A 25,265-nucleotide genomic window follows, 5' to 3' on the forward strand; every position below is an offset into this window, starting at 1 on the left:
AGAATGTATACTTCTGTGCAAGGACTGAACAAAGTGAAACCCTGCAAATGTACATAACCCCCATTTCTGGAAATAGTGGGCGATTTTGTGAAACGTAATTCTCTTGAAGTCTTTAAAGCTGCACCTTTTTGACTATGTCCTACAGTATTTTGAATTAAATGAACTTCACTGCATGGACTGACTTTTCTAGCTGGTGTAATTATTTACATTAGAATTGGGCAGGCTACTTCATCTTGTAAAAATTGCATACGTGTATATAATATCCCCCGAATAATGTACCTTATTTACTTTAAACAGTCCTGTCATTTGATATTTTATTTATTGATTTATTACAAACAACTTTATAACTGTATAATTACAGCAGCTCCTTACAATGTAACTTATTTCCTAATCATCATTCTCAATCAAATAAAACTGTTCACTAATCATCATTCTCAATCAAATAAAACTGTTCACGTTGCTGGTTCTCTTTCCCCTGTAAAAGGTTGTGTAGAAGCTGGTCATGAGTGAACATAGGCTGAGGCAGGCAGGTGCCCAACCTGTTCATTCTCTTGCCACTAGCCTTTGTTGATGATGGTGACTGAGAAAGCCGGCATGACACAATCCATTTTATGTGTTTCAAACTGAACTATTATTTGTGCCTTCTTGAGGAGCAGTCCAGGCTATTCTGAAGTTTTCCTTTCTTTTGTCTCGTCTCAAAATAATCTGGGCCAGGGTTCTGCCATTGCATGGCCCAGTTCACTAATGGGCTGTTTATGCAATATGCAAATTGAAAGAGGGCGAAAAGTAGCCTCTGCAAAGGTCGAACCCCTGTGCAATATTTGTGCCAAGGTAGGCAATTGGACTGCACACACGCACGCACGCACGCACGCACGCACGCGCACACACACACACACACACACACACACACACACACACACACACACACACACACACACTGCTCTCTCAATGGTAGAATAGGATTGCTTTCTCGTGCAATGTTAATGTTGGCCACTTGGTGGAGCTCATTACGTTTGTATGACAATAATGGACTCATTTAGAAGTTGTGTGTTCCATCCATCTACCATTGGAGCTGTTTTCATGGCCTACTACTGAATTTCCACATCGTGTGTAGGCCATACCATACCAATCGCTCGGATTATGTTAATGATTACAATGACTGCTCGGTCATTCGTGAATCGTACAATTAAATTATCCCTGGCTGGACTGAATGCAGGAATATTTTCTCAATGTCCAAAACCAGGGAGACGCTGCAGACGCATGTGAATGCATGTTGACTAAAAGCTTAATTTGCAGTGCAGTGGGGTGTAAAGTAAGTTTAAGTAGGCTAAGTAAAATGTCGAGGTATTTGTACTTTACTTGCGCATTTCTACTCCACTAGTTTGTAACGGAGTATCAGTAATTCTACATGCCGGCCCGGTAAAACATTTCAGTATTGATACTTTACTCATGTAGGAAACGTGAGTAGCCTACTACTTTTCCCACCACTGATAAATTGGCAATGCACTTGAGCGTGCTGCTGCAGGAGGCTTGGCAGAGTGCATGCAGCCGTGCGCGCTACAGAGAGAGAGAGAGAGAGAGAGAGAGAGAGAGAGAGAGAGAGAGAGAGAGAGAGAGAGAGCTGACACAGTGGCTCACGCAGCCAGACACGCACTCCTGCATGCCCTTATCACGCACAGACCTCAGTCTTGCGTGTGTGCGCGACAGCTAGAGGGAACACTGGATTTCCACTCCATTAAGGTAAGCATGTTTTTCCTTTTCTCTCCCTCATCCTGGCAGTGTTGTCTGTGCCATCTTTGATAGGCTATCTATCTCTGTACGTTGAAGCATGAGACATTCTTCTTAATATTTTAGATAGGCTAATATGTCTTTAAATATTCTGATATCATCATCATTATGCCCTCCTTTTCCATATTGGCAGCCTATAGCAAACTGACTTTATTGCCGAGTGATAGAGGCTAGTCTACAAAACACCATCTGAATCCATGTGTAGCCTAGTTTGGAATAGAAGATATCGTTTTTTCTTTTCTTTTTTTTCTTCTCTTTTTTTACTAATCTGACAGAAGCGGCACCTCATGTTATAGGCTTGATTTACCGTCGTAAAATAGCAGATCTACAAGCTCACAAGGTGTGCGTCCACCACTTGTGGTGATCTTGCAGATCTGCTATTTCCCAGTTGGTGTGTCGTGGGACAGTTACCGCAGTACAGACACAGGTCGACCCACACCATGTGTGCCGCACTCTAAAAGCAGAGGTGGAGGAAGATTGGAGAATACATTCATTCATGTCCCCCCAGGCGATGCCAAATAGTGTGCTGCTTATTATAGCTAGTTCTGGATGCTAAACAGATCCAAAACCTGCCTCTTTATTTGTCATTGAGATATATATATTGACTGTATTTATCCAGCATGCAGTCTGTTTAGGTTTCCTAAAGCTGTCCATATTGTACAGTAATGTAAAGTAGACATAACCCAGGCACTATCCTGTCTATCCATACTGGTTGATATTGATTGTGCAGCGGTAGCTATAGGTTGCCTTTAAGTATGAGAAGGCTTAATGAAATGCACACTATGCGGCATGGTGAGAGGGTTAACAGAGGATTAACTGTTTGCAGTTTTGGCTACTTTTCACTCAATATAGAAATAGATATACAGTAGGCCTTCTATACAGCAGGGGTCTTCAACGTTTTTTTCAGCCAAGGACCCCTAAGCTGAGAGAGAGATGAAGCAGGGACCACCACTATATACTGTATAAAATTGTTTTCCTGATTAAACTTTTAGATAGATTTCATAGTTTCATAGACTTGTTTGACCGCACGGCGCACTATCATGTTGTATTCATGTTAATGAGTATTTTCAATACTTAGTAAACTTGACCTTTCACTGTTACTTAATCTGCCCTTGTTTTCCCTATACCAAACCTCTTTGCTGAAAATATCCGATCTACAAGCTCACTTTGTAGATCTGCTATTTTTGGCTAAAGTCCTCCTCTGAATAGATTTGGCGGCCCCTCTGTAAAAACTTTGAGGACCCCCTACGGTCCCGGGCCCCCTGTTGAAGACCCCTGCTATACAGTATGGGTTCATTTGGTTACTTAATTTATTTGTACAGAGTGGTTCTGTTGTTGCCGCCATACAAACTTCTATCATGATATGATGTTGAGCCTGACAACCAAGCGCCCATCTGTTACATAACTCATGTGTGCTTTACTATGAGTCCTCTGTGTGGCTGTTTACTCAGTGTGGATGTCAACTTTCATGTTCCAGGGGCAGTTTGACAAACGTGTGTGCCTGTCAGCCTGAGGCCCTACTGTGGCGCTAATTGGCAGCATGTGACATGAACATGGATTGTCTTTGATATCTGTAGTGCAGGGGTCACATCCCCCATGTTTTCAGGCCAGGGACCCCTTAGCTGAGAGGGAGATAAAGCAGGGACCCCCACAACATATTGTATAAAATTGTGTTGCAGATTTCTTATTGACTTGTTTGACTGTCCACTTTTCCAGATATCCACTTAAATCTTTGATACTTGGTAAATTTGACCTTTCACTCTGTACTTGGTCTTTTTTGTACCTCTACACCAAACCTATTTGCCATAATAGCCGATTTACAAGCTCTCAGCGCAGATCTGCAATTTTTTGGTTAAAGTTCTCCTCAGAATAGGGATGCAAGGGTTCAAGTTGTTCATTTAAAATAATTATCCTGTCACACAAAGATTTGGAGGCCCCCCTGTAGTAACTCTGAGGACCCCCTAGGGGTCCCGGACCCCCTGTTGAAGACCCCTGCTGTAGTGTACATACAACTTCTCCAAGAAGCCCCAAATCCTGACTGCTAACTTTATTGTGTACCATCACACCCAACTTCTGCCATGATATTATTCAATCTATATTTTGTACGTTCACTTTCCAAAAGACACTTCTTTCCTGACAAAGCATTTCCCATCAAAATATTTCAGTGTGGTTTGGGTTGGGGTGTGGGGGGTGAGATAGACTAGGGTGAGGGCCGATGCATACTCCACTTTTAGAGACGAATTTATTTTGGTTCGGTTCAGGAAGTCACAAAATCTCAGCAGCACCGAACAGCCGAATTAATGTGGTACCCGCCCCCAAATAAATTTGTCTCTAAAATTGGAGCATGCATCGGCCCTGAGGGTGAGGACAGTGGTTCTCAAACTTCTTTATTTCAAGGACTATTTTTAAACTCTCTTCAAGGAACTCTGAGGATCACTGGACTCCACCACTGGGTTACGATACACAAGAACCATTATGGCACAATGTGGCTTAGGATCTTAATAGATTCTCAATTCCTGCAGACTCGACTCTAAAAAAAATCTACCTTCCTCCTGTGTGTGTGAGAATTAGATGGGGCTGTTTTCAATGACTCGCATAATTAGTTTTACTCTTAAACCCAATAGTGATGTTAGACAGCAGAAAGTCTCTCAAAGTGCGCCATTATTCATTTTGGTTAACTGGAAGAGGATGATTTATTGGAACTCAGAGAGATCTATGTCACACAACAACAGTAGACCAGTAAGACTCCCTACATCGGGAGATAAGCGACCGTCAGGTTGCATACACAAACTTTAGAAGGCAATGGTAGCCAATCAGGAGGGAATATGGGAAATGGGACAGATCCATGTTGATGACATGACTTTAGAGATACTGTGTACCACTTTGCGTGATTTTAGGCCAAAATCTATAGGAGCAGTGTCCAAAAATGTGTTTTGCTATAATCTGCCTCATGGTGGCGCTAGAAGAGGGCCATGTGAGAAATGAGGGCTGGAGGTTGTGGTTTGGCAGCCAAGAAGTGTGTGTGCAAAGTCTGGCATGGATAGGGGCAACAGTTACGGAGATACAAGTAGGGCAAAAGTGTGACGAGACGTGACGTGACTGACTGACTGACAGACAGCCTGTGGAGCTTTTCATAGTAACTGCGACATGATGGTCGCAACAAGATGTACTGTACATGTAACACAAAATATTTAAACATATAATATACCGTATGTCTCACTCAGAGCAATGAGGATGCAAAGCAGAAATACACATGATCTTTGCTCCCACAAAATCTCTGCATCACAGCTGCATACACACTACTCCTTCTGATTATCTTAACACATGATATATGGGGACCTACTATTAGTCAGTGTGCAAACATTGACAGGACAGGATATCTGATGGTTTGCTGCCTGTGTGTGTATCTCTCTTCAAGCTCCGAGGAGTCTTTGCTAGTTGATTGCAACTTTTTAATTCCAACTGTTTTGTCAAAGAGAGAGACAATAGACCTTACTCCTGATTCAGATGAGTGACAGGTGGTTGTATATATACACAGTATATTGTCACTGTCGGGCAGAAGTTTCAAATTTGTAAATTTTTTCGCAAAGTAAAGCACTGCTTGCTTCATCATACAAGGCCAACAAGAATTGACACAGTCAATATATAAGCTGGTCAGATGAAAAAAAAAATGTTTTTTGAAAAAAAAAAAAAAAATGTTTTTTGAAAAAAAAAAAGTTTTGGAAAAAAATGTTTTTTGGAAAAAAAAAGTTTTGAAAAAACTCGGGCGTGCTCAAACAACAGTAATAACTGCGTATTACCTTACTGTACTTTACTGTACTGTATACTGTACCTCACTGTACTGTACTGTACATATTCTGTGTTCTATATCTATGAAGTCTGTGTTCTAGATCTATGAATTTTGTCACTCCCCCCCCCCCCCGTGTATGTGTGTGTGTGTGTGTGTGTGTGTGTGTGTGTGTGTGTGTGTGTGTGTGTGTGTGTGTGTGTGTGTGTGTGTGTGTGTGTGTGACTTTTACTTATAACTGAGTACATCTACAGTGCAGTATTGATACTTTTAAGATACTTTAAAAAAAACAAGTGTAAAACATTTGAGTACTTTTTCCAACAGCTACTTTCCCCCATAGCCTGGAGGACTCCTGCTAAGTTTACAGTTGCCATATAGCCTATTACTCTATAAATCTATCTGTGATGTCTGATTTTACTAAAACTAGCATGCTTATTAGGCAGTAGTGGGAAAAGTACTCGCATTCTTTACTTAAGTATCATACAAGTGGAAGACTTGTATTCAAAATTTACTTGAGTACAAGTATAAAAAGTATTTGTATTGAAATGTACCAAAAGCAGAAAGTACGCATTATGCAGAACTTAATGTAACCAAGGTGTTCAAATAAGTGTATTGATTGTAGGCATTTTCCAAAATCTTGTGGTATTTCACTGCTACATATCGTTCTAAATATATGCTTTCTTGTCATTTAGTACAATGAATGTGTTACCGTGTCTCTAGAAATGTGCTCATTATTTGTGAAGATACTAACTGTAATTCTCAAAGACTCGCATTGGTTCATTCAGCACATCGTTTTTGCTCTGTTTCATTTGATATTAAAATGCAACTCGAATTAATCTACTGTGTGGACACTGATCAGATGACAGGAAGAAGCAGCTCATCAATGAATGTACTTTGTGTTGCTTTTGTAAATTGTGTAGGGTACGATATTTTCATGACTTCACACCAAAGCCCATATCATGGTCATAGAGTTAAATCATTGACAACTTGCATACTCGTTCAGTTCATATGTTAATGCAGATGGTATGCAGATGGTGTGACACATCACCTACTACAGCCTACAACGATGCCCAGGGCAACACTGCATATTGTCTATAAATGGCTCACAGTTTAAATAACGTACGGTTTATTTGGACAATCATCTGTAACAGATGAAGTATAATTAAATACGACGTGATTAACGTTTGTTTGACATCCTCATCACAATTACATTGGATGCATCGCGTTGATTAAAGTGAATGGCTGCTATAGTTTTGCTAGTTTTCATCACCTAATCACCTTCCTTTCATAACCTAATCTCTACGTTTAGAATTGAAAGAAGAAAAATAATGTTAATGTTAGTATGAAGCTAATTATAAAGCTTAAATGGATGATGATGTCAACAATGACTTGTGAAAATCAAAGAATGATAGCCGATCTACAAGCAATCATACAAACATTTTGTACTTTGATGCCAATACTTTTGTACTTTTACTCAAGTATAGACCTCTCTTTTCTTCTGTTTCATTTATCACAAGCAGGCTGGCCACAGGCACCGCCTCAGTGTGAAGGAATGGTGCTCCCTGCTGGACAAAATATGTCATTACAGCAGTACAGATCTGGAGGGCCTGGCCAATGGATCATGAGCTCGGTGACCATGTGACATGGACAGCCAATCGGCAAATAGGTCCCCTAGGTCCCCTGAATGTCTCAGGACAATGTAATCTGTTTAAAGAGCTGGTCCTGCTGACCAGCTAAAAATGATAAATACAAAACAAACAGTTTTGGACATACAAGGTTTCCACCCAAAAACGATGATATCAAACATATAATCTTCCAAATGTCTGTCTGTCTGAGTGTCTGTCTGTCTGTCTGAGTGAGTGTCTGTCACAGTCTGTTGTCTGGCCCTGTAACAGATTTTGTCCAAAAATCATGCAGATCGGTACACAGTGTCTCTTCTGCATCTAGCTTGAGGCATATCTATTCTGCATCTAGCATGAGGCAACATGTTTAACCAGCTCTGTGTGTGTGTGTGTGTGTGTGTGTGTGTGTGTGTGTGTGTGTGTGTGTGTGTGTGTGTGTGTGTGTGTGTGTGTGTGTGTGTGTGTGTGTGTGTGTGCGTGCGTGCGTGCGTGCGTGTGTGTGTGCAGGCGGGTGGGCGGGCGGGCGGGGGGGGGTCTGATTTTTGGACAAAATTACATTGATGCTCCTACATATTATCATGCAAGCACCAGTTAAAGTTACTTTCCATCCCTCATATACTGTGTGCACAGTGCACATCCCATAACCCACACACTGCACATCATTTCAGAGCTCATATCTTTGAACGGGTAAGGACTAGTATTGTATACACAGTGCTGGGCCTGTTCCCATTGGTACCAGTGGTGCAAAAGACAGTGAGGCAGCACAGCAGAGTGATGTACACCAGACTACTTGTTTATGAAGTGTGAGTGAGCAGAGGAACTGTAAATGTTTAAATGAAACAGGTATGTTAGTTAGTAATAGTTATGTGTTCAATGCCCAGAGGGTCAACCCTGGCCTATAAGTCATCTGTTTATTCTGCAGTCACTCAGAAAGGAATGCAGACCCTTGACCTTTTGCATTGTGCAAGGAAGGGGCATTAAAATAAAAATAAATGTTAGACATCGTCTCATTTGTTTTCAAAATGACCTAAAGGCCATGGTTAATCAGGATTGATGTTTTTGTCAGTTTATTGGGTCTTACCGTCTTGCTAACAAAGTCAAAACCAGATTCTTTCCATGCACCTCAATGGGATTTCACTTTGCAGAGTGCAGACATGGCATTGATGGCAAACAAAAAAAAACTGTAGACAAGCACAATATGTAGAGTATTAAAACATTTTACTTTAGTTTCAAGAAAATATCAAATCAAGATCACGGTTCAAGATCAATGGTGAATTTTGAACATCAGAAAGAAACCCATAGTCTTCAGGTTGGTACCTGTTGGGATGCACCCAGCGAAGCTGTTAATATTTTATAACGCTTGTTCAGAATCGTGTTACATGGATCCCTATCATCCCTTAGATTTGAGAGAGAGAGAGAGAGAGAGAAAGGGAGAAAGAATCAGTCAGTTTGAATCTCAAAACTGAATTTCAAAGATTTGCCAAAGCCAGCTGTCCCCCAGAGAGCGGCGTTCTTTGTTTGTTTTTCAGGAGACCCTATTCATTTTGAAAACCACCAACCACCATCAGTTTTAGGTAATAATAGCTCACAACTAACCTCTTTTGAGTTACATTATTATTATAGTTGTATGTTTCCCTTCTACTTTGCCAATTAAAGTGCTGCAAATGCTGCAAAAGTTACTTTACCAAATATTATAGAATATTGCTCTTAGTTTTACACAGTATATCCTAGTATCTAGAGATGTATCAAAACACAGCCATGCATAATAATCAAATTGGCATTTCTTTGAATGTGGTGAAATCTGTAACAAGGCAACAACACTATTTTTAAAAATGTTCATGATTACTTAAAGTCAATGTTTATGCGTGCTTCAGCTTTAAAAAATATAAATGTATAGGCTAGGCCTATATCCATTTTCATCAGCACCTGTTTTGGTCATACTGTTATGAATTGCATGGCCGTTCTGTCAGTCAAACTATATACTGACAATAAAAGCATCTTTGTGTTTATTGTAGCATGCAGGTTTGGATCAGGCCGGATGTTTCAGCCAGACACCAGGTTTCTGTTTTCACTCTGTGTTAATGTTACAACAGGTTGCCTAGCAACACTGTCCCTCCCCCCTCTTCTCCATCTGCTCCCATTGGCTGAAGTGGACAGTGCTGCCTGAAGTGTTATGCTTTGCCTATTCAGGGTTCTGTGGCACAAAGAAGCCCCCCGATCATGGCCGCATGTAAACAAGACATTGAAAAGACAATTTATGGCTAGTTGGCGATGGATTTCAAGTCACCCCCTCTCTCTGGCATTGTACGCAGGCAGGCTACTGATGGCAAACAAGGACAACCATGCACTTGTTGGCAGATATTTTGACTGTGTGTGTGTGGTGTGTGTGTGTGTGTGTGTGTGTGTGTGTGTGTGTGTGTGTGTGTGTGTGTGTGTGTGTGTGTGTGTGTGTGTGTGTGTGTGTGTGTGTGTGTGTGTATGTGCGCACGTGCGTGCTCCACAAACACACACGAAACAAGGAAGACAAGCAGAAACCGCGCTGTAAAATACTTAGTGTTAATTTAACTCTGGGAGACAACAGAAGGAACCAAATGGACTTCTTGAATCTACTTGTACACTCTCAGAGACCATAAGGGTCCCTTTTGTTCCTACATTAAAGTGTGTACAAAGAGTGTACAGATGGAGCCAAATGGACCTGTTAGGGTCCATTTGGTTCCATTTGTAGATAATTCAAAGTTAAAATTAAAATCCATAAATACTGAGAATTTCCCTTTGCCATTATAACATTAAGCAACAGTACCCAGTGGCAATACTGAGCAACAGTTTTATAAAATAATATATATAATATATACTGTACTATCACTAACAATCTATCAACTAATGCTCTTAACACCAAGAGCTAAGTTATGTGTGTGTGTGTGTGTGTGTGTGTGTGTGTGTGTGTGTGTGTGTGTGTGTGTGTGTGTGTGTGTGTGTGTGTGTGTGTGTGTGTGTGTGTACACACTCTAAAAACTGCTGGGTCAAAAACAACTCAACTTGGGTTATTTTTGATCCAACTCACGGGTCAAATAGGGACCGATGCCAGGTTTGGTTATTTTAACGCAAGAAATTTGGTTATGAATGTTGACCCATAATTTGGGTCAAATAAATAACCAAATTATTTGTTTAAAATGACCCAAGATTGTAGTCAATATAACCCAGGTTTTGGGTCGAGTGGGCTAAATGAATACAACCTACATATGCATGGTCTGGAGAATGACAATGCCAATATTATCTGATATTAACATAATATCAGAAATGTTTCAGGGTTTCTTCTCAGATGATGTGTTCAAAGTTCAGTAAAATCAACATAAACGTGCATAATTAAATATATATGCAACAATGTTGATAACACTATAATCAGAATAGTTTAGAGAAGATAAACAAAATAATCTCAAAATTACCATGAGTTCTTCTCATTCAGACCAGCTGGGGGAGGGAGCTCAACCCTAAGCTAGCAGCCAAGCACTTACGGTTAGGGTTTAGGCTCAAATACTGACAAATCAAATTCAGACATATGACAGTCAGCTTGCCGAGACAGACACATGGATATGCCATATTTAGCATTTTTAGCTCCCAACAGCTTAGAAAATGTCTCTGGAAACCTAGACAAATGCTTTTCCCAGCATGCTTTGCAAACAGGTTCATGGTGCCTGTCCCCTGATTGGCCCAAAGCTAGACCACTGACCCAAGTATATGGGTTACCACTAACCCCAAAAACGGGTCACCCCCAGATAAATATTACCTAACTCGAACAACCCTGGAATTGGGTCAAAATAATATCCCAATAACTCAAGGAAGGGTTGTGGCTCTGAGAAATGACCCCGAAATTTGACCTAACACAAATGACCCATGATTTGGGTCAAGAAATGACCCATGAGTTTTTAGTGTGCAGTAGCCAGCTAGAGATCCCATAGCCTGTGGTGCTGTAACCATGATAACACATCCCATAGCCCGAATGCTGAATCTCCTGCGTTTACCCTAAAACTCCTATAAACACCTTAAATGTTGGGAAAGTGAAAAACAGGCTTCCTCACGGTCTGCATGCTAATGGTCAATGCCTGTGTGCAAGTTCAGATCAATTGCTGACCCACTGAGGAGTAGGGATGAAGCTCGTCAATTCTTATTGATAATGAGCACCTTGAGATCCTACTTATTGAGCCGGGCTTTTATCGAGCTCACTATTGAGCGTTTTCTAACATTTTGTGGAAAGACGTGAGATGACAAATTCTGAACAGAACTGGTATCTTTTTTTTATTGGCCAGTTGTGAGTGACTGAGTTTGTGACTTGGCCACCATCTAAAATTAAATGAAGATGACAAAATAATAATAATAATAATTGCCTATCATAAAACAACCAAGTGTTAAATGGCAATTATATTATGAATAGTACTGTAATAATTTCTATAAAATCTCCATTGATTGATTGAAGACTTTATTAGAAGTTTGCATAGGAAAAGGTACAGTTTCATGACGGTACAGTTCACTGGTACAAGGTCTACTAAAAGGAGATCCATGAAAAGACTAAGCTTATTTCCACTGGAAACCATTGAAGTATCTCATATAACATTGAATGACAGACAAATAGAACACAGTACTATGCAGTAGATATGTAAAGAAAAACAAAAAGAAAACAGTAAGTCTAAACAAACAGTATATACAAAGAAGGGGCAGGGGAGGGTAGGGTTGGGCTAGGTTCGTTTTTTACCAGTTGCGAACGGCTGCTGCCTGTAAGTGATTTTTCAGGGCAATTTTAAAGGATGCTAGTGATCCACACTCCTTTATGACCTTCGGTAAGGCTTTCCACATTTTGGTGGTATAGCAGAAAAAAGAGTTTGACCCTTTGTTGGTTTTTACTCTGGGTTGAAAGTGATCTGTGGCACTGCCTCTGGTGTTGTAATTATGGACATCCTTAAGCTCTTTATAAACAGAAACTTTATATTTTTTAACCAAAATATCTCACTACATTTTACTAGGGCCTTCAAATACAGTACTTTTCCAACAGACAGAAGGCAATTGATCGTTTTACTTTATTGAAGAAACTGTTAACTGGTTATTGTGTGTAGTGTACCGTCACTTTAATAGCGTAATTTTGGTGGTTGGCAGGTATCAATACACTTTTAGACCCGGCAGGTTTGTGCCGGAGTGGCCTCTTTTCTTGATTTTTCTAACATGCCGTCATGCGCGCCCACTGCTATTGCGGTCCAGGCGCATACCATAGGCTCTGATGCCTGACAGCGTGTCGCAGGTTCGAGTCCTGCGACACGCTATGCTCGATAACAGGCTTGACAAGCCCAAAGCTTATAGAGGGAAGCATGATGCATCATATGCCACTCAGCGCCACTCAAGCCATCGTATGCCACTCTAGCACTCGTTGGGAAACTCCTCCTCACTCCTTGTGATTCCTCATGGCTCCTACTGACGTTTTTCGCCACTCAGTAGGCGTTCCCGCATAACCTCCGGGTACGATGATGTCATATGCATACCTTCTATTGATACCGGGTCTCAATAAATTTGTAATGGTCTCAGGTTTCAAGCTCCATCTCTACTGAGGAGAACCTTGCGGAACAGAGAGTGTGACTGTTTGACTGACAGACAGAGGTTTCCTTTGTTTATATGTAGGATAATAAAGTATTAATTTAAAAAAAAGTCTTTCTAGCCTAATATGAATTCATGTAGTTAGTGACAGAACTGCCGCTGCTGCTTGTGTCAGGCTGTGATGGGGGATATAAGCCAGACCAGAGCTTGCGTTCTTGAAATAGACAGAGGAAGGAGGTATGTGTGGAGTCCTCCGCTACGCTCATTTCACACGAGGATACCTTCAAAGCACTTGAGATGTCTGGATTATCGCAGCACTGGTGTGTCCAGTATATGCACATTTAGCAGCCATATCCTATGATTAAACAATCAAGAAGTCCTGTGTCGCATAACCACTCAGAGGGCTATATCAGGGAACACTCTCAGAGCTTCCATGGCACGTTTGAGTCAAAACATCCCCCCCTCGAATGAGGAAACACTTTCAACACGCTCTCAGACAATGATTTGAATTGTCAGCATAGCTCCCATGTGAGGGGGTGCCCTATTATCTAAGCCCAGAGGAATCTGTAGCGCACAGCTGAGCTCGTTATCGCTTGATGACATTAATTGAGGTGCCCTTTCCCTTATTTCATATTTCCCAAATAGAATAACAGACTCGTACTATTTGGTAGAGCAGTGGGACCACTGGTGGGCTGCGAGGGTATTGCAAGTGGGCCGCCAACTAATTGTCAAAGTAAACATTTGATTGATAATATAACATTGATATAAAAAACATAATAATGAAAAGTCATGCCAGTATTCTTTTCTTTAAAACTTTGAAAAATGAGTTTCCTTATCGAAAAATATTGAAAAAAGGAACATAATAATGTTAGTAATATATGCATACTGTGTGAACACTTTCAAGATTTTCAAGTGGGCCCTGAACCATAATAGGTTGAGAACCACCCATTTGTGGGTCACAGACCAATTTTTATGGGTCACGACTCGAGTAAAAATCCCATTTTCTTTTCATGCATTTAAATTTTTTATGTACTGTATTTCAAAAGATTTTTAAAATATATATAGGCCTAATTAAAATTGTATTTATTGCACTTTATACATATTTCAATTAACAAACAAACAAATCTAAATCTTTCTTTCTTTCTTTCTTTCTTTCTTTCTTTCTTTCTTTCTTTCTTTCTGCCTATAATGACCAATACCCAAAGTAGGCACACCAGGTTGAAAGTGGTTACGTCTGTCTGTTGAGTTTTTAACTCAACAGATGAAAAGTATTAACATTAGCTTGTGATGAATACATAACAACTACATTGGATCTATTGAAACACAGGTTCTTTATACCATTTCCTGAAAAGTAACGGTTTAGGAGGAAACTATATGGTCCTTTTAAGCATGAGGATCTGTGTTTGAATTCTACTCTTGGCTCACCCACACTCTCTCCCCTCACTGCCCTTAGTTTCCTCACTCTTCATTGACCTATCTGAAATGAAGCTTAAAATACCCAAAATAGATCATAAAAAACAAGACAAGATTCAATAAAATGTTATTTGTCTCCAAGGGGATTTAATGACGCAAAGGCAGGGGTTGCTGCTAAACAAGTAAACAAAACTCTATTTATGCATTTTATAAACAAGGAGTGCTTGTGCTCAAAAGCTGCAGATTCATTGCAGGTGCATGAAACATGTTGTTGAATATGATGCCATTATTTTATACTTGGTTGTGCACTGTCATGCACTGAAAATAGCAGATCTACAAGCTTACACTGTGTTGTGCTACGCGTTCTTGTAGATCTGCTGTTTTTGGTATGTGACACTGGTGCACAACTCAAGTATAACAGGGATTTTAGTGTGAAACTGGTGATGGCCTGGGCTCATGATTTAACAACTTGCACTGATACTTTAATGAAAAATGAAAAAATTCAGACACCTATACCAGTAAGACGCCCTAAGGGCGAGGTCGCGCACATGGGTGCTTTGGCATGTATACGAGGGTTTGACGAGGTCAGTGTCGTGATCTTCATATATGAAGATCCAGGTGATGATGGTCAGCAGTCTTGATTTACAAATTAATTCTGGCCATGTATAGAGCATCCATATATGGACATTGCCAAATATGGGCATTGCCAAATATGGGCATTGCCAAATGGGCATTCCCAGATATGCGCTTAATATTGTAATATTGATGACATTGGGACAGGGATCTCCATATATGGGCATAAAAGGACGGAATTAATTTGCAAGTGTGACTCGTGTCGCGGCAACCACACTGGTTAGACTGACACAATATGTCCATATACCCCATATGCCCATATACATTCCCATATATGGGCTTGAGCTTAATATTGATGGGCATAAAAGGGATCTATTGTATGGGAATTCCCAGTTATGGGCTCCATGTATGGATATCCAGGGTTTGACGAATGAATGAATTTCGTCTTGGCCATATGGAGCGTCCATATATGGGCATTGCCAAATATGGGCTTAATATTGATGACATCAGGGACATCCATATATGATTGCTGTCTTGGTCATTGAGTCAACAATGTGATGTCAGAAGAGGTCAGCTATAGACATTGAGGCTTTACGGACTGACTGACTGACTGACTGACTGACTGACTGACTGACTGACGGACAGGATCTGCCGGTTATAATAGTAAACTGCAACCTACGGTCGCAATCAAGACAAAGCTATATATAAATATAATCAATGGAATATTATCAAATTCAAATTGTGTCGCATTTTACCCCTCTCTTGGCCTATGTGCTTTCTTATGTTCAGACTGTTCTCGTGTTCTCTGTTTATGTGTTTTGGTTCTTGGAGAGCAGCCAAGATGCCCTGCTCGGCAGAAGTATCACCCCTTGGTAAACTGTCAGCTTAGTGACATTCTTATTGCGCAGCCTCTGGCTCTCCATCAATGTCCATGAGACCGCTTGCCCATGGGCTGAACCAATGCCCTGCATGCCCACTACCTCACATGTGCCAACGAAGTGCTCTGTCACCACGTCCAATAACTGTCAGGCTTTCTCATGGACATGCTAGCATGCAGCAGCCAGCTAGCCCTTCCAAAGGCACAACTATTTCATTAGCCAACTTGATAGGCACCCCTGTTTTTAACCTCCACGAAAATAATCCCATCTTGTTCGGTATATCCCAGAGACTTTGCAGAGGATACAATGATATTAGCAGGGTTAGAATTCTGAATGATGCTTTATGTGTGTCCATTTGTTAAGGGACACCATCGTTGATCATGCAACAAAGTATAATTTAAAGCCCTTCCTGTCCAGGGCCCCTCCCAAATCAAAAACACCCATTATTTTTTCTGGTGACTCATAATACCCTCCTAATACGTGAGCTGGCCATGTTTTTTTTTTTGATAACCTTTTTCATTTACTTTTTATAATTGTTATTGTATTGAATTGTTTCCATATTCCCAAAGAATTATTAAAAATAAATAAAAAAGTTAAAACACGGCCAGCTCCCGTATTAGAAGGGTATTATGATTCCCCAGAAAAAATAATGGGTGTTTTTAATGATCATATTATGGTTAAAATGGAGTTTGAAGTTACAGTACAATAGGTGTGTATGGGGAGGGGCCCTGGAGAGGGAGGCCCTGATAACATTTACATCAAATATCAAAATTCTGAAAGAGGCAAATTTAAATCTGTACAGGGTGTTCATAAAAGCCTGATTAGACGATCAAATTACCAAAACAATTTTGAAAGTGAAATATCCCTTTAAAGTCAATTTAGAAAATAGCAAAAATATCTAATAATAATAATATAATAATATGTACACATTCCCATCACATTGCATCGTGACGCAGTGTGAGCTAGTAGATTATCTATTTTCACTTATTTTTTTCAATTTCTTGCCTAGTGTCTTCATCAGGATGTGGGGCAATTATTTAAGCACTTACATTAGCACACACCTGATGACGGCACCTTTCAACAAAACAGAACACTATAAACAAGTGTCATTATTTTAACTGCGGTGAAAACCAGGGCAATTTGGTCGGGAGTGTTGAAAACTGGGACATTTGTCGGGACTCAGTAGTACACCCAGCTTGAAATTGGGACAATCCAAGCCAAGCAGGAACGTCTGGTCACCCCTGCCTATGGAGGGCAATTATGATCGTAACGTTAAAGTTACATACACATCTCCTTTTATGTGGCATTTGTTTAAAAGTAAGAACCCTCAAATAGCTGTGTTGAGAGGAATGTGTAGAATCCCAGCCTGCTGTCCAGCATGGAGCAGGCTGTTTATGAGAGGGGGAGGGGGGGTCTTCTCAATTAGGGGGATAAGCCGCAGCTCCGGAGCAGCCCTTCCAGGCCATGTTTGGAGCTGTTTGGTGGACTCGGTCCACGCTGAGCACTGGAGAGCTCCTCTATTCTCTGCCATTTGTCGACAAAGCAAACGTCAAGCGGCGTTACGTAACGGCCCCATCTCTCTGTCCACAGCACACCAGAGAGTGTGTGATGAGACCTCTTTTGTGTGAACATGGCTCAGTTCTAAGGCAACCTTTCAACAACCGCGCAGAGACCCCTCCCACTCCAAAGGCATTGTACGGGTAGTTCAGCATATGGTACCTCAACCTAGTATTCTGTTATTATTATTATTATTTATTTCTTCTTCAGAAGATCCAAAAAGTAAAGAGAAAAGTTCAGGTGCGAGCAATTTTTGCAGATCATAGAAAAGCGATGTGACATGAGCTTGTAGCTCGGCTATTTTGGCAGTTTGACGTACTAACGAAGTATATATAAGGTTCAAGTGGTTAACTTATGGATCGTCCAGTAGCTTATATCCTCACCCAGCCTCTCTGTGATAGGCCGGCCTTGCCAGTGCCGTGCCACTTATGAATGTTTTCATAAGTGGGTCCACAGTTGCTGAGTGGGTGGCACATTCCCAGGTGGCATGTGGTGACAGCTCCATCTGGACACGCCTTTTGTTTTAAACAAACACACCCCCCGTGGAGTGAGGCTCAAGGTCAAACCTAGGCACGTAAAGCAGTGAGGGGCCAGAAGCTACAGTAGACCAGCCCTCCCAGACAGGACTGTCTCTGGGGTCTTTGAAGAGAGAGCTCTAACAGAGTGTGTATTGGACTGGACATACATGGACTGATTTGTTGACTGACTGGGCTTCCTATCCAACCACTCACCGTGCGTGCGGACTGTGCCCAGCATCTGGTAGGTAAGGAATGTCCACAGCTCTGCTGGGCCATTTTGGGGGACATTCATTGTTGGTTTGTCTATTTTACTCCAGAATATTGTACTGCTGCCGTGTTTCATTGTGGATGTCTTCTCTGTTGAGTCATCAAAAGGGTATCCACACAATTGGCATGTCATATTGTGTAAAATACTCCTGAGCTAGCGATGCTCCATGTCGCAAAATGTTGGACTGAGTTTATCACATGTGAAGCTTCTACAGTAGTACAGGGGTCTTCAACTTTTTCAGGCCAAGGACCCCTTAGTTGAGAGAGAGATGACCCCCACAACTTTTTTCATATATATTCCATATAGTTTCATTGTTTGACAGCACAATTATCGTTATTGTTTATTTTGGATCATGTCAATTTGTGTTTTCAGATACATAGGCTATTTAACCACTTGAACCGTCAATACTTAACTTGACCTTTCACTCTGTACTTAGTCTGCTCTTTTTCCCCTCTACGCCAGACGTCTTTGCCGAAAATAAACAATCTACAAGCTCACAATGTGAGCTTGTAGATCGGCTATTTTTGGCTAAAGTTCCCAGGATATGGACGCTAGGATTCAAGTGGTTAATATAAAAAAGGAGAGAAAAGTTTCTATCACACAAAGATTTGGAGGACCCCCCTGTAGTAACTCTGAGGACCCCTTAGGGGTCCCGGACACCTTGTTGAAGACCCTTGTTCTAGTAGGACTGGGCAATACAATAATATTGATTCTATATCGATATTGTGAGATGAGACTGACTAAATATCGTCTGGTATTTAGCATCTTAGGCACAAGTGTTGACTTTTCATGATTTTAATCGCTTAAGCTTAATCGCTGCAAATTGTTTAGACATGAGTTTATCACATGTGTAACAGCCTCTAGGATGAGACTTCATTGATGCAGAGCAGAGGGTTATTTCAGCGGTTGTTATTGCCTGGAAATGTGTCTAATAATTACACAGGAATAACTACTCTATTGTTTGCATGGATTCCTTACTCCCCCTGCCCTCCCCCCAGCAAGATAAGCGTGAGCGTTAGAGCGTGAGTGAGTTTGGAAAATTATATGTTTGATAGAGTAGAGCCCGGGGGGACTCTGTTCGACCATATGGGCGTTTAAGTTGTTAAGATCATCACATTTATGGAGTGAGAGTACGTCTGCCACATGGTCTTCCTGTTGGCTGTGTTTCCAGCTTTTATTTTCTTCCTGACTTAACAGTGGTGGAGTACTTGAGTACTTAAAGTGTTAGTTCAGCTATTTTTGACATAAAGCTGTGTGAAATACATGCCATTAAAATAGTGGTTACAGATGTATTAATTGATTACCAGAGTCCCGTGGTCAGAGTTCTGGTCAGTTTTAGATGAATATTAAAGGCCGTATCAGAGTGTACGGTGGACACCGCAAATTTGAGGTGGAAAGCTTTCCACCTCAAGTCAGAAAATAAGTGCAGGCCATCATAGTACGCCACGGTGGAGTCTTATTCACCATGACTGACTAGTCTAGATTGACCAATCAGTGAACGGGGTGTAGAGCCTGTCTGTCTGATAGTAAAAACAGAGAGATGTGTTGGGACTCACGGTGGAAAGCTCTCCACTGTGAGGAATGATGTAACGTTGTAGTTTCATGACTCAAAAAGACTCGAAAAGACTACACCGCGGTGTAAAGCCTTCCACCGCGGACCCGACTATGATACGGGCTTTAGTAGTAGCCCAATCATTGAAAATAGATTAATCCACAAAACTAGCGTCATTTGTATTGTTGGCCTATTTCTAACATATAGAGCAAGGTTTCGTTCTGATCAGCTGACTGCAAAGCACCTTGTTTTGGGGAAATATGTTGCAGCGGCGTAGTGATACTGGACACAAAAAAACAGTACCATGTGACAGAGGGGTCAAAGTTGAACGAAAGTTGGTCTATTTGGTAGAAATAGGTCAACAATACAAATGACGCTAGTTTTGTGGATTCATCTTTTTTTAATGATTGGGCTTTGAGCCCCTGCCAAATCACCGGAACTACTATATATTCATCTAAAACTGACCAGAACTCTGACCAAGGGACTCTGGTAATGAATTAATACATTTGTAACCACTATTTTAATGGCAAGTATTTCACACAGCTTTATGTAAAAAATAGCTGAACTAACGTTTTAAGTACATTTTTTGAGTGTTTCTCTCTTTTCTTTTCTTTTTGCAAGCTCATCATGACTTCCACTCCACTACCTTTAAAATGTCTAATCACTTACTGTAAGCCCTATTGAATATGTAGTGAAAATAGACAATCTACTAAAGCTCAAAGTGTGTCGACACGTTGTGAGCTCTGCTATTTTTAATATTATTGGAAATGAACATTTCTGAATTGCTCTTTCACTTCTATGTTCTAAAATAAGATTTAATACAGCAGTGTGTTGATTTTAAAAAGAAAATGTACAAGCGCTGGTATTGGTTCTGTAGTAGTGTCTGGTACCAGTGATGGAGCTCGCATGGTCTGATAAAAGGCTACCAGCTGCTTACACTAACCTACACTGTAGCCTACCTGTCACTGCCATGTCGTCAGAAAACGTGTGTTCCTGTCCCAGTGCAAACAGAGAGAAAGTGAGCTTTTGATATAACCCTGTCAAGTTTGGATCTTCTCCAGTTTAGCACAATAACATGTCTGTTTGGCACTGACCTCTCTTTGTGAAACTTTTACGTGTAGCGGATTGCAAGGACGGAATGTGCAGTTACAGTACAGTAGGTACATACGACTTTAGGAAAGCAGTTCCAGTTGATAATGCCCTTATCTTATCCCCATGTTTATCTTGGCCTGGCCACCCCAGTGCTCCTGCACTGCTCTCATCTCCCCCTCTATCATTCTTTCCCATTATCTCTCTCTCTCTCTCTCTCTCTCTCTCTCTCTCTCTCTCTCTCTCTCTCTCTCAGGGACGTGCTGGGCCCCTGATTCAGCCCGGGAAAAAGAGTTGTAGAGGCCCTCATTGCGCGCTATAGAGAGAGATCTCTCTCTATAGCGCTATAGAGAGAGATCTGTCCAAAACCATTTTAAAAATGATTTAAACTAGACTACTAAACTACAGCAGATCTACAAGCACACAAGGCGTTGTGTGCTTGTAGATAGGCTGTTTTCACTACTTTTGTGCGACAGCCTTGTATGATGAAGCAGGGCTTTGCTTTGAGAAAAAAATTACAAATTTGAAACTTGGAGATACAAGGTTTCTGCCCGACAGTGACTATTTACTTTGTTGGCCGCCCAGCCCCCAAAATGGAAAGAAGGCAGACATTTTATTATAATCTTTTTCCTAATGGCCGGCCTGGACCGGCCGGGAATGAACCGGCCGTTCGGGAGTTGTCCCGCTTTTCCCAATGGCCAGCACATCCCTGCTCTCTCTCTCTCTCTGATGTTCTTTGTCCTGTTCTGTTCATAACTGTAGGGCATCTCTTCCTAAAAAGGCCCGGGGTGATCTCTGTCTCTTGGGTGTTTATGCAACATGGTGCATGCTGGTAGCTGTCCGGTGTTCATGATTTATAATATCTTGTGTCACAAGAAGAGCAAATATCACCTCATTCTTCTTCTTCTTCTTCTTCTTCTTTGTATCTTCGTGTATACATTCCAGTTCCACTGTTGTGGTTTGTGTGTGTGCGTGCGACGTGCGTGTGCATGGTTAAGAAGTACAGTAAGACTTGTGGAATGTGACAGTTGAGATCATCCTGAGCACTCTTTAATAGAGTTTGGAAAGAGCAGATAGAAAATAGTTGAGAGGATTAGCGGTGGATGACGTTATGGATGTGTTGTCTCTCTGGGATGCAGGGGGTCAGGGATCCTTGTCTGTTTTATTAGGAAATAAACATCCCGGGTCTCGGCACAGAGCTCTCTGTGACAGTACCGCTCCAGTAATGGAAGATGTTTCAAAGGTCTGTTTGCACCCACGGGGCTTGTCTGGAATCTCTCCATTTTTCCTTCCATCCATTTAGACCTATTTCAGGAGACGGTACATCCCCTTAATGCTGTCTCTGCCTGCTGCTCTGGAGCTGCATGCATGCACGGGGCTGCGTTTGTTGTCACTGTACAGTACTGTGTGTCTGCAGTCAGTGTCTACGAGGCAAAGCCTTCATCTGTCCGCTGCTCTTGTGTGTCTTGCGAAGGTGTACGCATGAATTTTGCACGTCAATTGGGAATGTGCATTAAGAAAAGCAGTAAATAAGTACACTGTGGTTCTTCATTTTACAGATGAAAACCAGATATGCCAACTACAAAGATGTTAAGATACCTCTCTGACAAGTATCAAAGTGATTGCTGTGATAACATTGATTAGCGATAGCATGCTATTATTCTGCTCATTAGTGCACTAATGAGCACAGAACGAGTTTGACACATCTATCAATCAACTCAGTGCACAACCCCTTTGAAGTTCATAGGGATCAATTAAGCGCTCAGCCCGAGCTCCCCCTCCACCCACAGACGGAGAAGTCCCTGCCAGGAATGAATGTTAACATAAACAGTGGAATGTCAACATAAACAGTGGTCTTTCTGAAGGGAAAACATCGCAAAAAATATAAATGAATAAATATATATATTTAAAATGGAGGCTCAAAGTTACTTAGTTAACCTTTAATACAGTATGCAACTTGAAGCTGTCCTTTATCATAGTGTGTGTGCGTGCGTGCGTGCGTGCGTGTGTGGTGTGTGAAGATGCGCTTGCTTTGCACATGGACGCGGGCGTATGTGCATGTGGGTGAGTGTGTACAGAACATGTGTTTGTACCGTACTTGCATGCATGCATGAGTGAGTGTCTGAGTGTCTTTGTGTGTGTTTGTGTCTTAGCTCAATAAGCATATAAATGGGGATGTCTCCTAAATCAGAGCTGCTGGCTGTGTACAATGAGAGGCTTCGCAGGCTGTTGGGAAGTGTTTCTCTGTTACTTCCCTGGTGGCCTTGGTGTTGTTCCTGCGTGCTCCACTGATGCAGCTCCAATTAACATAATGCCTGTGCACTCTCTCTCTCTCTCTCTCTCTCTCTCTCTCTCTCTCTCTCTCTCTCTCTCTCTCTCTCTCTCCCCCTCTCTCTCTCCCTCCTCCCTGCTTGTAGTTAAAGGGGAACACCATTCAATTTCAAATGTATAAGTTATTTTCTGTGGGGCCCATATTAGCAACATAAATTATACGTTGTTGGTTCCATCGGTCAAAGCCTGAACACAATCTATCGATTGATTATTAAGCTAAACTAAAAAAATGCATTCGGCCCATGCATTTAATACTTTTATTCTTTAAAAGATAGCCGATCTACAAGCTCACAACGTGTTGCAATGCGATATGATAGCTAATTTTCAGGTGATTGGGCAAAAATAATTGTGATTATCCCAATTAATTGCTAATGTAATGCCACGTAATTGTGATAATGCAATAATTTTGACAGCTCTAGTTCTGAACTAGATTTGTAACTAATGATGATAAGTTCACAGCCTCCCTGGCTGTCTGGCTTCACTATATCTCATTTCAGCCTGTAACACAGCCATAGGTGTGCCTCTACATTTTCATTAGCTGTAGTATGTGCTCCCCGATTGCGGCTATTTTATGCATCACTAACAGCAGCACTAGAGTCGATGAAAGCATGCCAGAGCCCAGCATATAGCGACCTACACACCACACTTTGTTGTCCTGACTACTACAGGCTATAAGTCAAGGACTACTACAGGCTATAAGTCAAGGAGATCTGTCGGATAAATGGTCTGGAAAATAATAAGAAAATACTTTCTATGCCGTTTCATAATCCCTGATTATAAAATAACCTTGAGGATTAAAATAATAAAGATTAATAAAGCTAGAGTGTAATACTGCACAAACCACCTACAGCTCAAACACAAACATTCATTTGAAACATTATGGGAATTTGTTGAGAATTGTTTTGTCTTGTTATTACAGGGCTCTCCAGAAGAGGGCAGTGTAAGGCCGGGTCGAGCATCAAGTAAGTAATCACTCTGACTGCAACTCTCTAGTAAATTATCTCTGTGTGAGTAATCCAGTGAATTGTCTCTCTGTACAGTAAGTACTCTAGTAATCTACTGCAGTATCTGGGTGTTCCATGAAGATATTGTGAATGAATAAGATGAATATGATAATATAATATGAATTGTAAAACTATTCTGTACAATATCAATACACACAGGGTAATTGTGGTTTGAACTCATCAAAATGATTTATATATATTATTGCCTCCAAATCATACTACTGTAGTACTTGCTCTGATATGGGTCAGGGTGGGTGATCAATAAACGGTCTGAGTCACATTCACACACACACATCGATCCTGTTGATATTGTTCTATTGTTCTATTGTGACTCACTGGGAACAGAAACAGAGCACTCCACTTTATATTATCAATGGTACAGACTGTCAGTATCAACTCTGTCATTTATCTTCCTACTCCCGTTCAAAGAAACAAAAAGTCCCTGTACAAAAACTTTAGTTTTAGGTTTTATTTCATAAAATATTGATGTGACATGACATTATACTGTATGTTGCACTTGTGAGAGACTGTAAGTAACGTGCCCTTTAAGACGTACTTTTACACAATCTGTTGTTTTATGTCTTGTCATAGTCTCACCTCGTCCTCGCTCGGTCAGCACTGTCAGGATCACACCTCTGAGAACCATGAAAGGCTCCCCTGACCTCATTCCTGCTGCAGGTGAGTTGTCACACACACACACACACACACACACACACACACACACACACACACACACACACACACACACACACACACACACACACACACACACACACACATACACGCACTGTACTGTACGTACACACACACACACACACACACACACACACACACACACACACACACACACACGTGCGATTGCACGCACACACACCTCTGCCTCATCTATCATTCAACACTCTACTGTGCGACACCTTATACATACCCAGGGGAGCTTAGAAGGATGCTTTAAAACTCATTATGTTAACCTGCAAGTCACTTTAAACAAGCTGTGACGAGAACAACGTGCAACAGGCTATGTATACATGCTACAGCTGTTCTATTCTTGGCTCTAATAGTGTTAATCGGCCTGTTAGTGTTAGTCATGTCCCTGGCTGCGGAGCAATTAACGCTACAGAGCGGTATCAATTTGGTGCCCTGGATTTGATGTTGAACTTCTATTTTAATCATTTGGGGCACGAGATACGCAACAGCTTTTTTTTCTCCCGCGAGTGCTGGTGTGATGCAATGAGACCATATCATCCTGCTGAAAGTCGGACTGCTGTGCCAGCTCTTCCACGAACACAGGGGGCGAGGAAACGATGATCA

General features: G+C 41.2%; 1 protein-coding gene across 1 annotated transcript in view; it reads left to right on the plus strand.

Annotated features, from left to right (window-relative positions):
* Positions 1–1,668: 1,668 nt before the first annotated feature.
* The window catches only part of LOC308296951 (sorbin and SH3 domain-containing protein 1-like), a 74,085-nt gene continuing 50,488 nt past the window's right edge, over positions 1,669–25,265 (plus strand). The window contains 3 exon segments of the mRNA XM_080740309.1: positions 1,669–1,740; positions 23,873–23,915; positions 24,549–24,635. Of these exon segments, the coding sequence (XP_080596435.1) occupies positions 24,602–24,635 (34 nt within the window). The 5' untranslated portion in view covers positions 1,669–1,740; positions 23,873–23,915; positions 24,549–24,601.

The sequence above is a fragment of the Nannobrachium achirus genome (assembly GCF_963921795.1).
Source record: "Nannobrachium achirus genome assembly, chromosome: 13".
NCBI classification, from domain to species: domain Eukaryota; kingdom Metazoa; phylum Chordata; class Actinopteri; order Myctophiformes; family Myctophidae; genus Nannobrachium; species Nannobrachium achirus.